General features: G+C 36.4%; 1 protein-coding gene across 2 annotated transcripts in view; it reads right to left on the bottom strand.

Moving 5' to 3' along the window:
- The window catches only part of LOC149793928 (uncharacterized), an 88,129-nt gene extending 78,598 nt beyond the window's left edge, over positions 1 to 9,531 (bottom strand). Inside the window, exons 1-2 of one of the 2 annotated variants that reach the window (XM_089967863.1) lie at positions 9,386 to 9,531; positions 3,234 to 3,290 (exon numbers count right to left, since the gene is read on the bottom strand). In XM_089967863.1, the coding sequence (XP_089823989.1) occupies positions 3,234 to 3,290; positions 9,386 to 9,431 (103 nt within the window). In that variant the 5' untranslated portion in view covers positions 9,432 to 9,531. Of the gene's footprint in view, positions 1 to 3,233; positions 3,291 to 5,199; positions 5,219 to 9,385 lie in introns of those variants that run through there. The other variant, XM_089967864.1, reaches the window with a different exon arrangement.
- Positions 9,532 to 15,588: the final 6,057 nt, after the last annotated feature.

Raw genomic sequence — 15,588 nt, 5'->3', positions numbered from 1 at the left:
TGTTCTTAATATCATCGAGAGAAAAAAAATCTACATGTACAAATAAAAAATTGCACGAGTATACAATAAAGTTGCACACAGCAACAGCAGCATACTCTAAATTATCTTCATTGATATCATCAGGACTTAGTGATGGAATAATATCAGATACTGAAATGATTAAGATTTACAAGGCAATAACTATGTCAGAATCTAAGTCCGATTTAGAAAATCGGGATTTAAAATCAGGGGTTATAAATAATGTCAACATCAAACGAATTACTACAACAGATCGTTGCTAATACACCTCTTAAAAAATGATGATATCAGCAAGCTCAACCAATCCTGAATTTAGTGTTAACTTTCCAACTGCAATTCAAGTGAAAGAAATAGCACTAGCACAATTACGAGTATATCACAGTTGGCCAAATATTAGATAAAATTCATTCATTGGGTTGCAAGCAAATAATTCATTGGCATTTGCAAATAAAAATAAACCAGATGGAACCCCTGATTGGCAAGTTGTTGTATTCCCACAGGTAATTATCAAATTGAACAAATCAATAACGAATTTCAGTGCAGATATAAATTTGTCACGGGAAAAGAATCCAAAATCGATATTACGGTTCACGAACCAACATTATCAGCCATGACAGAAATAAACTCTTTCGATTATGCTATAGATATATATCAATCATCAACAAGAACCGTATTAGGATGGCCAGAAATTCCGCCAGAATATCAAGAACCATTAGAACCACAACGCAATGAATTCTCCATGAACAAAAAAATATTCATAAAACTTCCAGAATATCAAAATTATCTTTGGAAATCTCATAGTGAGGAGGACTATTTTATTGCGTCTGATGGCATGAGACTTCCTAAATTAAGAAGGACTGTATATAACTTTGATGATGAAGGAAAAAAATCTATCATCGACGAAAGATATATTGACAGAACTTTTCCCAGAAGTATTAAGTTTAAACAATCTAAATAACTTAGAGATCTACAAAATCTGTTTTCTTTTCAATCTCAGTATTATAATGACGAAACATCTAAACCAAGTTGAACCAGATCTCAAATCTATTAAAAAAATTATTATTGAAATAGTAGTCGCTAGTGGTGATGAAAATATTAGTCATATAGGTCCATTAGGTATTTGATACTCTAAACTGATAACATCAAAACAACTGTTTATCAAACATTATAGAATAACTGAAATACATTTACCAAATTTTATACTACCTGTATTTAACAGCAAAAAACTAAAGAAAACAGTCATTGATCTTATCAATGAAAACTTTACTAAAATCTTTGATGTATGGAGAAAAATAGCCACACCAGCAATTATTCTCAAGTAAGGAATGACGCATATGGTGGAGGTCGTCATATTTCACCAGGTATTGTTAATATAACATCAATGATTGCAGTCAATCTTGTATGTCGTGTTATCAATGGCAGCTATCAAATAGATCTTGAAAAATCCAGTTAGGCCCAGCAAGGATATTTTTTATATACATTTACACTGCAAGTACCTCGTGGATATTTGATTGTACAAGAACCCATTAATCTGATCTATTTGCGTTGTCATAATTCACTATTATCAAGGATACATTTCAAACTTATTGACCAATCCAGACAATTTCTTGATTTGCAATAAGAAGTTTTGACATTCTGAAAATAAATTGTTAAAATCCTACTGAAAACAGAAAGCCCTAAAATATCATCTAAGTGGTTCAATAGCTCTAAAATATCTAAGTGGTTCAATGGCCCTAAATATCATTTAAGTGGTTCAGTAGCCCTATAATATCATCTAAGTGGTTCAGTAGCCCTAAAATATCATCTAACTGGTTCAATAGTTCTATAATATCTAAGTGGTTCAATAGCTCTAAAATATCTAAGTGGTTCAGTAGCCCTAAAATATCATCTAAGTGGTTCAGTAGCCCTAAAATATCATCTAAGTGGTTCAACAGCTCTAAACTATCTAAGTGGTTCAATAGCTCTAAAATATCTAAGTGGTTCAGAAGCCCTAAAATATCATCTAAGTGGTTCAGTAGCCCTAAAATATCATCTAAGTGGTTTAACAGCTCTAAACTATTTAAGTGGTTCAATAGTTCTAAAGTATCTAAGTGGTTCAATAGCTCTAAAATATCATCTAAGAGGTTCAGTAGCCCTAAAATATCATCTAAGTCGTTCAACAGCTCTAAAATATCTAAGTGGTTCAATAGCTCTAAACTATATAAGTGGTTCAATAGCTCTAAAATATCATCTAACTGGTTCAGTATTCCTAAAATATCATCTAAGTGGTTCAGTAGCCCTAAAATATCATCTAAGTGGTTCAGTAGCCCTAAAATATCATCTAAGTGGTTCAGTAGCACTAAAATATCTAAGTGGTTCAATAGCTCTAAAATATCTAAGTGGTTCAATAGCTCTAAAATATCTAAAGTGGTTCAATAGCTCTAAAATATCTAAGTGGTTTAGCAGCACTAAAATATCATCTAAGTGGTTCAGTAGCCCTAAAATATCATCTAAGTGGCTCAGTAGCCCTAAAATATCATCTAAGTGGTTCAGTAGCCCTAAAATATCATCTAAGTGGTTCAACAGCTCTAAACTATGTGGTTCAGTAGCTCTAAAATATCAAAGTGGTTCAACAGCTCTAAAAATAAGTGGTTCAGTAGCACTAAAATATCATCTAAGTGGCTCAGTAGCCCTAAAATATCATCTAAGTGGTTCAATAGCTGTAAAATATCATCTAAGTGGTTCAGTAGCCCTAAAATATCATCTAAGTGGTTCAGCAGCCCTAAAATATCATCTAAGTGGTTCAGCAGCCCTAAAATATCACCTAAGTGGTTCAGCAGCCCTAAAATATCATCTATGTGGTTCAGTAGCCCTAAAATATCATCTAAGTGGTTCAATAGCTCTAAACTATCTATGTGGTTCAGTAGCTCTAAAATATCTTTGTGGTTCAGTAGCCCTAAATTATCATTTAAGTGGTTCAGTAGCCCTAAAATATCATCTAAGTGGTTCAGTAGCCCTAAAATATCATCTAAGTGGTTCAACAGTTCTAAAATATCTAAGTGGTTCAATAGCTCTAAAATATCATCTAAGTGGTTCAGTATCATTAAAATATCATGTCTAAGTGGTTCAGTAGCCCATATTCTTAGATCAAAATGGATGGTCACAGGATGCATGAGATTTGATAGCATCTAAAACATTTGAAACCTACATAACATCAAAACCAACAGCTTCATTACCTGATCCTCTGTTACTTTGAGCTTCTCCTTCTGACCCATCTTCACCTTCCTCCTTATCTGTAAATTAAGAAACAAAGTTCTGGCAAGAAATTCTGATACTGATTTGGTACAAATAGCTTTGAAACAACAGAACATACTCACCTTTAGTAGTCAGACAAAAAATTGGATAACATTAATATATATAGTAAAATGAAAATGGCATATGAAGGATGGTGAAAACAAAAGGTAGAAAAGTACAATTTATTGTCCTGAAAATTCTGCACCTTTAAAACAGTTGCAGTACAATTAGTTTGCATATTCAGCATTTATTCACAACTTCTGCCTTAAAGGCAGCATTCAATTAGTCAGCATTCATCCACTACTTCTGCCTTACAACTTGCAATGCAACTGTTTATTTTACTTTCTTGCCATACAGATGAGAATTAAAAAGTGGCAAGTCAGCACAAGGACTGTTAATTATAGCTGAACGTGTAGTTTTTCACATGAGCACTATACAGATCTGATGAATTTCAAAGTCATATAGACCTGAGGTATTAAGCACTATTATAATATAGCTTTGATGAATTTCAAAGTGACACAGGCCCGAGGCATTAAGCACTATATAGCTCTGATGAATTTCCAAGTCCCATAGGCCCGAGGTATTAAGCACTATATAGCTCTGATGAATTTCCAAGTCCCATAGGCCCGAGGTATTAAGCACTATAAAGCTTTGATGAATTTCGGTCCCATAGGCCCAAGGTATTAAGCACTATATAGCTTTGATGAATTTCCAAGTCCCACAGGCCTGAGGTATTAAGCACTATAAAGCTTTTGATGAATTTCGGTCCCATAGGCCCAAGGTATTAAGCACTATATAGCTTTGATGAATTTCCAAGTCCCATAGGCCCGAGGCATTAAGCACTATAAAGCTTTGATGAATTTCAGTCCCATAGGCCCAAGGTATTAAGCACTATATAGCTTTGATGAATTTCCAAGTCCCACAGGCCTGAGGTATTAAGCACTATAAAGCTTTGATGAATTTCGGTCCCATAGGCCCAAGGTATTAAGCACTAAATAGCTTTGATAAATTTCCAAGTCCCATAGGCCCGAGGCATTAAGCACTATATAGCTTTGATGAATTTCCAAGTCCCACAGGCCTGAGGTATTAAGCACTATAAAGCTTTGATGAATTTCCAAGTCCCATAGGCCCGAGGCATTAAGCACTATAAAGCTTTGATGAATTTCGGTCCCATAGGCCCAAGGTATTAAGCACTATATAGCTTTGATGAATTTCCAAGTCCCACAGGCCTGAGGTATTAAGCACTATAAAGCTTTGATGAATTTCGGTCCCATAGGCCCAAGGTATTAAGCACTATATAGCTTTGATAAATTTCCAAGTCCCATAGGCCCGAGGCATTAAGCACTATATAGCTTTGATGAATTTCCAAGTCCCATAGGCCTGAGGTATTAAGCACTCTTTAAACTGAAGATAACTGGACCTATGGCCTATGGCACATTAAGAGAGACTATCCTAGTACTACAAAATCGATGATGCACTTCATGAAGTCCAAGTGCTAAGCCTATTTATCATCACTCTTTAAACTGGAAAAGACTGGACCTATCACACATTAATAATGAAGATCCAAGTATTACAAGATTATTGACTGGCATCTAGTTACTAGACAAGTCTCTTTCCTAGGGAATTCAGACGGGTACATTTAGTACGCATCTTTGATCTTCCTAACTTCATGCCCATCTTTGATACCATGACGCTATCAACTGGATCACCAGTGTTCACTGACAGTGACTCTAAGTACTAATTAAAACATTTTTTTGACAAAATGAGATTTGGTTTTTGGTTAGGTTTTATGGGGTTCAACACTATTTTTCAGCACAGTATAATTTGTTAAACAGCATAATTTGGTGTAAGAGGAACCCAGGATGACGTCAGAAGAAGCAAAGACCAACATGAAACTTTTTCACTTACCCATACTGGTCAAGCAGAAACCTGAAGTCAAGCAGATAAGGAGATATACTGTTTGCAGGGATCGTCCTTGGCTTCGCCAATGTCGCAAATTGTGATTTTTTTTCCTTATTGGCGACAAAAATACCCCATCTGGCGATTTTTTTGGCGACAGACTTTTTGGTTATTTAATTTGTACATACAATCATGGATTTGGACTGGATAAATTAAAAGGGAGAATGAAAGGAAGCCACAAACTTGACTAAGCAATGCATTGGAATCAATCTGTTACACAAACGATCCTTTGTTCGTATTGACAACCCCATCTTTACAGTGCATTGTTACATCATAATCTGCTTATGCTGACATCTGGGCTGAGTACTGTATGCTGTGATACAGTCAATCATGCTACCGAACTATACCTACAACTGACAGACTTCTGAAGATGCGAATAGAACAGATACAATTAATTGAATGGCTAATCCTTCTGTTGTTTTTTTTTTTTTTTGTTTTTTTTTTTACGTATACCAATACAATAGTTTTGCTGAACCTTCATAGAAAACTGATAACCTTTGAAGTACCGACTACTGCGTATAAATACAAAGCAAATGGAAAAAATTTCAATCACAATTATATCTGTCGCCAGTGCAGCATTTTACTCATTGATCTTTTCCTTTTGCCATCACTCTGTGTTACGGCTGCAGAGACTTAAACTCCGCAACAAGAAATAGCAAAAAAAAAAAAAAAAAAACAGTTTTGCATAATTAATAATAATTATTTATTTCTCAAAATACAGAAGTGAAAGAATCCCTAAATTTGGTGTGAATTTATGCTTATATATACGGTCCAATATTGCCAGGTGTTGACTCGTGTAAGTTTCATTCGTGGGAATGGAGATCCAATTTTGCTTGTCGAGAAAATTTATACAGCATTCAGTGATCATTCTTGGGATTTAGGACGCAATTCACTACAAGCTTTGTGAAGCTAGCCATGGGGGGTGGGGGCTGCTGAGAGACTACTGGTGTCACCTGTCAGCACTGTAGACTGTGAACGTGGATTCAGTAAGATGAACCTCATAAAACTGACATCAGAAATAAACTCTGCATCTCATCTCTCGAGAATTTAATGAGAATCAGCATGTACAAATGTGAAAAATTAGACTTTGAAACTACATTCAACAAGTGGGCAGCCCTAAAATAGCGACGGATCTTCATGTAACACTTTGTAACATTTTGTTAATGCTTGTTGTAATTAGAGTATTAACTAACCCATCTTTTGTAATTTTCATTGCCTGCTACATTAATAGACTAAATTAACACTTGATAAAATGTACACTACTTGTTTTGGCAACACGTTTTGAAAATTGGCGACAAAATATTGAGGTTGGCGTTTTTTTTGGCGACAGCTTTTTAAAAGCCAGGACCATCCCTGTGTTTGGATAAGACAAGCGCCTTTGACCACTTGGTGCCTCTCAACAAAATATAATTTAAATACAGATAACAATTCAAATAAAAGAAAACACAATGAAAATGTCCAATTTATGGAACCATATTTGCCTCAAGTTTATGGGCCTGGAGTGATTGTTAGCCGTTCAAGCCAGGTCTGCAGTCCACATATTGGTTTTTGTTACCATTCAAAAAGCAGGAAATGGACAAAAATGAGATCTTTGAGATGGCAAAGGCAATATAAAAACATGGTTACTATGACATAAACCTCCTATATCATGTTTAAAAAAATAAATCCACGGAAAACTATACAGTATGAAATTATTCACTGTCTTTTTATTTAGAAGAAAAAGAGAGATCTTTCTTATAAATAAGACTGAACAAAAAACTTGTAAAAAGATCTTTAAATATGCTAAATTAATAAAAAGATTGAAAAAATTTAAATATATTTAATGTATGTTCGGTTCAATATATTACATATTCAAATAATAATAATAATAATAATAATAATAATAATGATAATAATAATAATAATAATAAAGAGATAGAAGGAATGTCTAATTTCTACACCTTTAGACCCAACTGTTTCATTTCAGTGCAAAAAGTCTAATAACCCGATGTCCAGGGTTCAATTTCAGATTATTCTAAAAGAGATGTTCATCAGGCTTGTCAAAAATAAAAATAATCAAATTTGTCTGATTTAATAGAGAAATGTATTTTCAAGATGTTGACATACTGGCCAAACATGGTGCAATCTGGTTAAAATCAGATCACAACTGTCCTACATGAAATGGAGATAGATCTAATGTTAATCAAATTGTAACACAGCATGTCATGCTAGAAAACATGAATTTTGTACTCCCAAACCCCTAGAGATGGTCATGCTTTGAAAAAACAATTTTCAGTAATCTTCAAAGAAAGAAAAAAAAAACACCACCACTTTCATTATATGACGGGGCCCTGAGTGGCCGAGTGGTCTAAAACACTCTCCATTACGGATCACTGCCATCTCACCTCTGTATGCGTGGGTTCGAGTCTATGATTCGGCCAATGTGGGTATGTGAAAAAGCTTGTCAGTAGCTTCTCGTGGGTCGTTGGTTCTTCCCGGGTTCTTCCTCCACCATTAATACTGGCCGCCATGCATAGCCTATTGTGTGCTGATAAATGGTGTTAAACCCCACAACAGCATGAACAACATTATATGCCCGTTACATGTAAAATATATAATTGGTAAACAGTCATAATTGCAGCTGATGTAAAACTATCCTTTGGGAAGTTGAAATAGCAGTACATGTATTTAAAAGGTATAAACAACCATTTCATATATTACTTAATTCACTGACAATAGCAAATGAGAAGTGTCTGAAGACTGCGGTGGGTGAATCCATTGTGCTACTTACACAGGTAAGCACAAGACATTGAACAGCCCAACAGAGGTCAATCAAGGATATGCTAGATGTGTGTAGGCAAACAAGTCATTATGTATAATTGCTTTGAACGAAAATGTTTAAGCCATATGTATTATAGGTTTTGGAGAAGTTTTTGAACAGGAGCAATGTTTCTTTAAGTTGGATTTTACTACACATATGAAATACAAAGCATGGTCATTTCAACTGTCAGAACAGTGTTCAAGTGTGATTCATTTTTTAAGTTGATTTATGTGGTAATTAGCTATCAACAGTATCATCCAAGCCCAACAAAAATAAATTTCAGAACTGGTCAACAGAGTTTTACTTCATGAACAAAACTAAAAAAAATAAGGTCGGGGAGAAGCAATTAATTAATTGCACATACTGCAAACAACATACTGACATGCGTCTAATTGGTTCTGACCAGGATTCGTTCAACTTGAAGAATCCAGCCGAGACATTTGAACACCAGGACCATCCAGTCTCATAGTGAGTGAAATGATGAACACTAATGATACCTGCACTGCCTTCAAACCCCCTATCAAATTTATATTTGAATTGTAGCAATTGCACTGTTTCTGTGACAAATTGTATTAAAAGGGGAAAATTTGGACATATGGACATTGGAGTCCAGGCTTGTAGAATTTCAGTCTGGGCTTGTCATTGTTTTTAAGTCACCAGCCCTGGCCCTGTGACTCAAATTTTTTCTTCTTTCAGCACTGCATTTTGACGTGTCCTTATATCATGTGCAAAAACCTTGAATGAGCTTCTAAAAACTGCAGCACAAATAGTGTCAAGGTATTGCTGGTCTCCATCACCAGCATGTGAGGGAAAAAAGGTGGAGAACTATTTGTTGGTCTAGTTTTACAATGCATGACTATTTTATGTTATTTATGTCTTGGTGCTACCCACAGGCGCTCGTTACAAAGAAAACGTATTACAGGTTAGAACCCCTATTCCTTGATTTTCTTTGTAACGAGCCCCTGTGGTGCTACCAAAACAAATACGATACATCTTACCATGTAGGACTACATATTGGTCTAGATACATGCCATTTAAACTTAGTTATGTGCACTCAAAAGGAGACATGTAGCTGAAATAGCCAGTATCACACGTCTACACGACCTGTATGACTTGCATATTACTGCCAAACTGTTAAACACCATATAGAACAACTTAAAAATAAAGGCATGTATCGCACACGAGCCGCGAAAACACATGACACAATGAACTTGTCCCAGCTTTAAGAACAATCATATATATGTAGCTTTAAAATGAACCTTAATGCAAATGAACGGATACAAAGATAATTGTTCTTCATACAGGAAATCAAACCTTCGTTTACAACTTATTTACCGTCGCTTTCAGCATCGCTTCCGAACATTTCTTCCATAGCCGCCATGCTGAAATTATTCTCATGGATAATATTAGAGGGTACTCAAACGCTTTTTTATTTTCTTCCTTCGTGTGTTCACTGTTTCAGCGATCCTGGTATATACCGCTAAGAGGCACTAAGTGCTATAGAGTGGCACTAATTAGTCATCAAAACACTTTATTTTAAGAGAATACAATGAAAATGGTCTTATTTTTATGGATAAAAATCATTTTTATCATGATACCAAAATCAAGAAAGACAACTCCTGATATACAGTGTGCTAAAAATGAATGCATTATCGTTCACTGTTTGTGGCAGTTTCATGAGCGCAGTTGTTGCTTCATGCAGACTCTACTAACATGTCGCTTATGTAGTTTGATCCCCATCGGCATTGAAATCTCCGAGTAAAACAAATGGGGCGGGCAGCTGTTGAACGAGGTTGCCTAATTTATGTGATAGCAAGTTAGTATTTGATGGAATATAGATGGAAAAAAAAGTAATCACTCGATCTATATTGAAGCTTACATCAATGGTTTGTAAAGGAATGACATTCCGAGGAACCCTATTGTTCACAACATCGGAAGCTCCTCCTCAAGCCCTGCCAACATTTTTCGAGTATGTGTTAGAAAGGGGTAGTTTTTCAGTGTGATATTGTCAGTAACCATTAGAAAGGTTTCCTGCAGACATACCACTGCAAAATCATGTTCACGTAAAAGCAGAAGAATTTCATTGTAGTTAGTTTCAAGTCCTCAGTAATTCCATTGTATGACGGGTTTCTTCATTATGAAATAAAAGTAGTGATGGTGTGGTAATTAGATTAGACCTTTCGTGGAGGAAATGTATATGCTTATTTATCAGAAGGAAATACGGGGATAGATTTTTTGTTCGTAGGTCTGGAGCCGCATTGATTACATGGACCAGTTTCTGCTGAATCCATGTCATCAAAGTCGCCAAAACTAATTATGCACCTTGACAGGGTCATCGGGTCCTTTGTTCTGCCCGTTGAGTTCTGTTTCGTTTTGTTTGGTGATTTGGTATCTGGTGATTATTGCAAGATGTAGTTGTGGAGACAGTGTTTTTCTTGGCTTATAGTGTGGTGTGTTAGTGTTTGAGCTTGCGGCTGGATCAGGCATATTCGTGCGTCTTTCGTTGTTTTCGTACTGGTCTAATCTACAGTTCAGAAGGCTGGATCAGACGTACTTATGCGTCTTTCGTTGTTTTCATACTGGTCTACTCTACAGTTCAGAAGGCTGGGTCAGGTAAAGAGGTTATAGCTTTAACAATCTCTATAGCCTTTGGAAAGGGGATATTGGATCTGTATATTACCCTTTTTATTTCCTTCTCCAGTTTAAATGTTTCAGTCATTGGAACTGGCGTGGAGCTCCTTTCTGCAGTTGACGCAGTATGGAGTTGCTTTCATTGGGATTCCTCATGAGGAAGGTATCAGCATCGGCTAGGTTTTGGAGCTTCCGACTTCACGATGTCCGTACCTCTGACATTTGAAACATTGAACACCTTAACTTGTAACAATTTTTGAAGGTTACTGCATTTGTATGGGAAAGTATGAACGAGTTTTGGGATGGAATACTGCACGAACTTGTGAGCGCAATATATCCTTCCGACAAAACGAGTTCATATTTTCCCATACAAATGCAGCAACCTTTTAATTATATGCTCATTTTTTTTAAAATTCTACCTAAGGTTTAATTATGTGAACAAAATCCACTACAACAAACAACGTAAATGAATGAATGCCGTATTCCAAACTAAATACACAATCGCAGATTTGTCATTACACAATGACATCATTATTAATGCGCATATAACTCCGCCCAGATAAATGTTGTTGTTGTTGTTGTTTAACGCCATTTTTCAGCACACGATAGGCTATACATGGCGGCCAGTATTAATGGTAGAGGAAGATCCTGGGAAATTCCCAGAAAGAACCACCGACCCTCGAGAAGCTACTGGCAAGCTTTGTCCCATACCCACATTGGCCGAATCCGAGACTCAAACCCACGCAGACAGAGGTGAGATGGCAGTGATCCGTAACGGAGAGCGCTTTAGACCACTCGGCCACTCGGGGCCCAGCCCAGATAAATATGAACTTAGTCGCGCGCTCGACATATCTTTCGAAAGAAAATAGCGTGTCTAGTTAAAATTGAAATTTGCTGTCATATTGTGAATGAATGCGCATTGCAACAACTGTTCCATTTGATCTGGAATGAATATATTTTGGTATTTTGTTTCGATTCGACGAAAGTTTGTGATTTTGGACTGGATTCATCTGTGCAAATTATACATGAAATACATTGGATTGAAGTGTCGCGGGAGAAGCGTCTTTACGTCTGCAAATGTGTTTCTGTCTCTGTCATTGAATGTTTGAAATCATAATGTGGGAAAATTTGAAGTCTTTCAATTACAATTATCAAAAAGACGCTATGGAACTTAATGCTTATTTCATTTTGAGTGCAGTAAGGAGGATGCAATTGCACTTATCATCGAAATTACATCACACTTTCGAAATGTGTAATCCAGATTGAAAACCTATGACATGGCTCATGTAATTCGGATTGCAGAATTAAGAAAAAACATTTTGAGGAAATTCAAGATGTAAAACTGTAAGTATATTTTATTTTGCCATTCTTATCACTAGATACAGAAGACAGTATATGCCTTGTCACTTGTATGTTATTTGTAAGGACCTAATCTTCTGTCTTTTGTATAATGTAGCTAGCCTAAATCCGTAACATTGTATCAATGCTGAATGTGCCAGAACAGCTGGGGTTTTTTTTGCATCCCACGAAATATGTTTTAGTTCATTCAGAAACAAATTTAAACAACCACAACGTAAAGAGCCTCTTACGCGAGTGTATATGATTTGTTTACAAATCAAAACTGCTGGCGTCTGCGTCGTTGTTTGTTTACGATAGAAAGTAGTTCCTTTATTCACGTGAATGCTAGATGTGTATTGTAGCGCGCGTTCAGTATCGGGGAATATTGAACGTATCTGACAATGTAAAGTTAACAGGGAAAAAAATGAGTATATAATAATTAGGTATTGTTGGCGTGTTTAAAGTGATTATAATGGTGTTGGAGTCCTGTAAATTGCAGTTACGTTTTATGCGAGTCCTTCGGACGGCAGTGATACCTTGCTTTTTTCATCCCTTTGACTATTTCTGTGTTGCAGACCCCAACCAAGTCACGACAACGAATAACACTGACAAATTTAGTGATGTGGGTGCAAACGAGGTTACTAGATCATCAGAGAACATCTTGAGTTGTTTCAGTGTTATCAGTCTGCCCTCTTTGTGTAGATTCCACAAGCAAGCTACCGATTTTAAAGGAGACTAGAAATGAAAATTTTCTTTTTACGTATGTAATTCTCTACAGATTTTAATTCGACTGCAATGTTTATAAATTAAATATTGTAAGCGGGTAGTGATTATATTGCGTGGAAGATACCAAGATTCCGTAAAATGCCGAGTTTTTCCGAGTTTTGATGAGCGACAGATCACGTGGTACCGTGACGCTATTCAAGCCAGTACTCGAATACAAACATAAACATTGGCGAGCGAGGCAGACAGGAGGCGACTACATTTGGGTTGCACATTCAAAAGTTAAATCTGCAGTCTGATATAATAGTTTATGTACTGGACTGGTAAGTGCTAAAAGAAATTTGTTAGGCACATGCCCCGGGCTGGTGACCTAAGTAAAAAAAAATAATTAAAAGAATAAAATTGTTACCAATTAGGTTAAATGAATGATCACTTTTAAATTTTCTCTGCATCTCCATTTCCGCCAAAGATTGATTGATTGATTGATTGATTGATTGATTTTTTAACGGCGCATCAGCACTGTTAGGTTATTTAGCGCCAAACAAAATGTAATTTGTATACTTTTTAAAAAATTATAAATGTCCTATATCGACCAGCGATATCAAAGAAGAATTGGTTGAAATTAAAAACGGTAAGATGGTAACGGTGCAAAATAAAGCTTCCCGATCAACGGGAGATGTAAATGTTCCATGTTAATGAAAAAGGATGAAAAGGTATTAAAATGGGACGGCACATATATTGCATAAAACTGCACAAGGTGATAGCATAAAAGTCAGAGTTTTGAGTAAATATTTACTGCTATAAGGAAATCTAAAATACGAGTGATGTTTATAGTATTAAAAAGTTCTTTCATGTCATGCACAATGTAATAACGATCGCGCGTAGGTTGCAGGTCAAAACACTCTATCATAAATTGTTTGAATGTGAATGGTTCATTGCAAGAAACGCACTCTGGTGAGTCTTCACCTTTTAGTATGTGGGAGTGGGTGATGTAAGTATGACAAGTTCGGATTCTTGCAATGACTATCTCCTCCCTACGAATGATTCTGTAGGAAGGAGTCCATTCTCCTAGAGTTGGCTTGATTGCATGAAGTTTGTTATTTACAGCATCATTCCATGATGCCTGCCACTTCTGACGAAAGAACTTTCTGATACAAGGTTTAAAATCAGTATACGGTATTTTAAAATCAGATGGTTCTTGAGTAAGGGCCATTTTAGCAGCGCGATCTGCTTTTTCGTTACCTTTAATACCAATATGGCTAGGTAACCAGCAATATATTATATCGTGGGAGACACTCATCTCGGTATTTTTGACGAGTATGTTTTCCAATAATGGATTCTCCAGTTTTCTATTTTGTAGTGACTGAAGTACTGATAGTGAGTCAAAGAAGATAATACTTTTTAAAATACGTTTGCTTGTTATATGTTGCAGAGCAAGGTCTATTGCTCTGATTTCGGCTGAAAAAATCGATGTTCCATTTGGTAAGCGAACTTGCGTTGTGTGATTTCCATAAACAAAGGCTGCAGCAGCCTTTTCCTCATCCTTTGATCCATCAGTGTAAATTCTGGTATAGCTTTTAAATTCGGTGAGGAGTTCTTGATAACAGCTGTGGAAGACGGAAGGGTTTGTCTCCGATTTTTTTCCATCGTGTAGCGTAAAAAGTACTTTTGGTTGTTTAAGTAGCCAGGGTGGTGTTTCAGAGATGGACGTTTTCTGGATGTTAGAAAGATCAATTTTTGTACTGTCAAGGCTGGATGATATTCTAATGCCAAAGGAGGGTATGCCATTTGGTTTATTTTCGTACAAGGTTTTGTATTTGGGTTGAAAAACAGCCGAAAAAGCAGGATTCAGAGGGTTTGATTTTAATTTGAGAGCATACTGTACGGAAAGCATTTCTCTACGGTGCGATAATGGTGGTTCGTTCGCTTCAGCTAGTAGGCTTTCACAAGGGGATGTTTTAAATGCTCCCAGAGCCAGTCTTATTCCCTGATGATGAATTGGATCAAGCATTTTCAATATGATTTTCTGGCTGAACCATACACAACGCAACCATAGTCCAGTTTCGACCGTATAAACGTTCTATATAAATTGAGTATGACTTTTCTATCAGCACCCCAGTCAGTGTGCGCTACTACTTTAAGTAGGTCAAATGCTTTTGAGCATTTAGCTTTCAAGTTCTTTAGGTGTGGAATAAAAGTCAGTTTTCTGTCAAAGATAATGCCTAAAAATTTTGCTTCCTCAACAACTGGAATAGGTGTTCTGTCCAGCGTGAGGTGAGGTTCATCGTGATGTCTTCGTAACTGACAGAAATGCATGCAATACTGTTTTGGACTTCGAGAATTTGAAACCGTTTGCACTGGCCCAATTTTGAATCTTGTTTATATTTTGCTGAAGTTGTCTTTCAATTGTATGCATGTGCTTCAATCGATAACATATGAGAAAATCATCAACATATAGCGAGCAATCCACACCAGGAGTCAAGCACTTGGTGATGCTATTAATTTTGATATTGAAAAGTGTACCAGATAAAATACTGCCCTGGGGCACACCCATCTCTTGCTCGTGCAGATCTGAGAGAGTAGAGCCCACTCGTACCTTGAATTCTCTGTCTGAGAGAAAGTTGGACATGAAAGAGGGCAGACGGCCTTTTAGACCTAGATCGTGCAGGTCATTTAGTATCCCGTACTTCCATGTCGTGTCATAGACCTTTTCTAAATCAAAGAAAACCGCTACTAAGTGTTCTTTCTTGATAAATGCATCTCGAATAAATGTTTATAGTCTAATCAGATGATTGTTGGTGCTCCGGCCATATCGAAAGCCACTTTGGAAAGGAGATATTAAATTA

This window comes from Sinohyriopsis cumingii, chromosome 8 (genome assembly GCF_028554795.1).
Source record: "Sinohyriopsis cumingii isolate HCF-2022 chromosome 8, ASM2855479v2, whole genome shotgun sequence".
Lineage (NCBI taxonomy): Eukaryota > Metazoa > Mollusca > Bivalvia > Unionida > Unionidae > Sinohyriopsis > Sinohyriopsis cumingii.
This window is presented reverse-complemented; position numbering and strand designations above follow the sequence as displayed.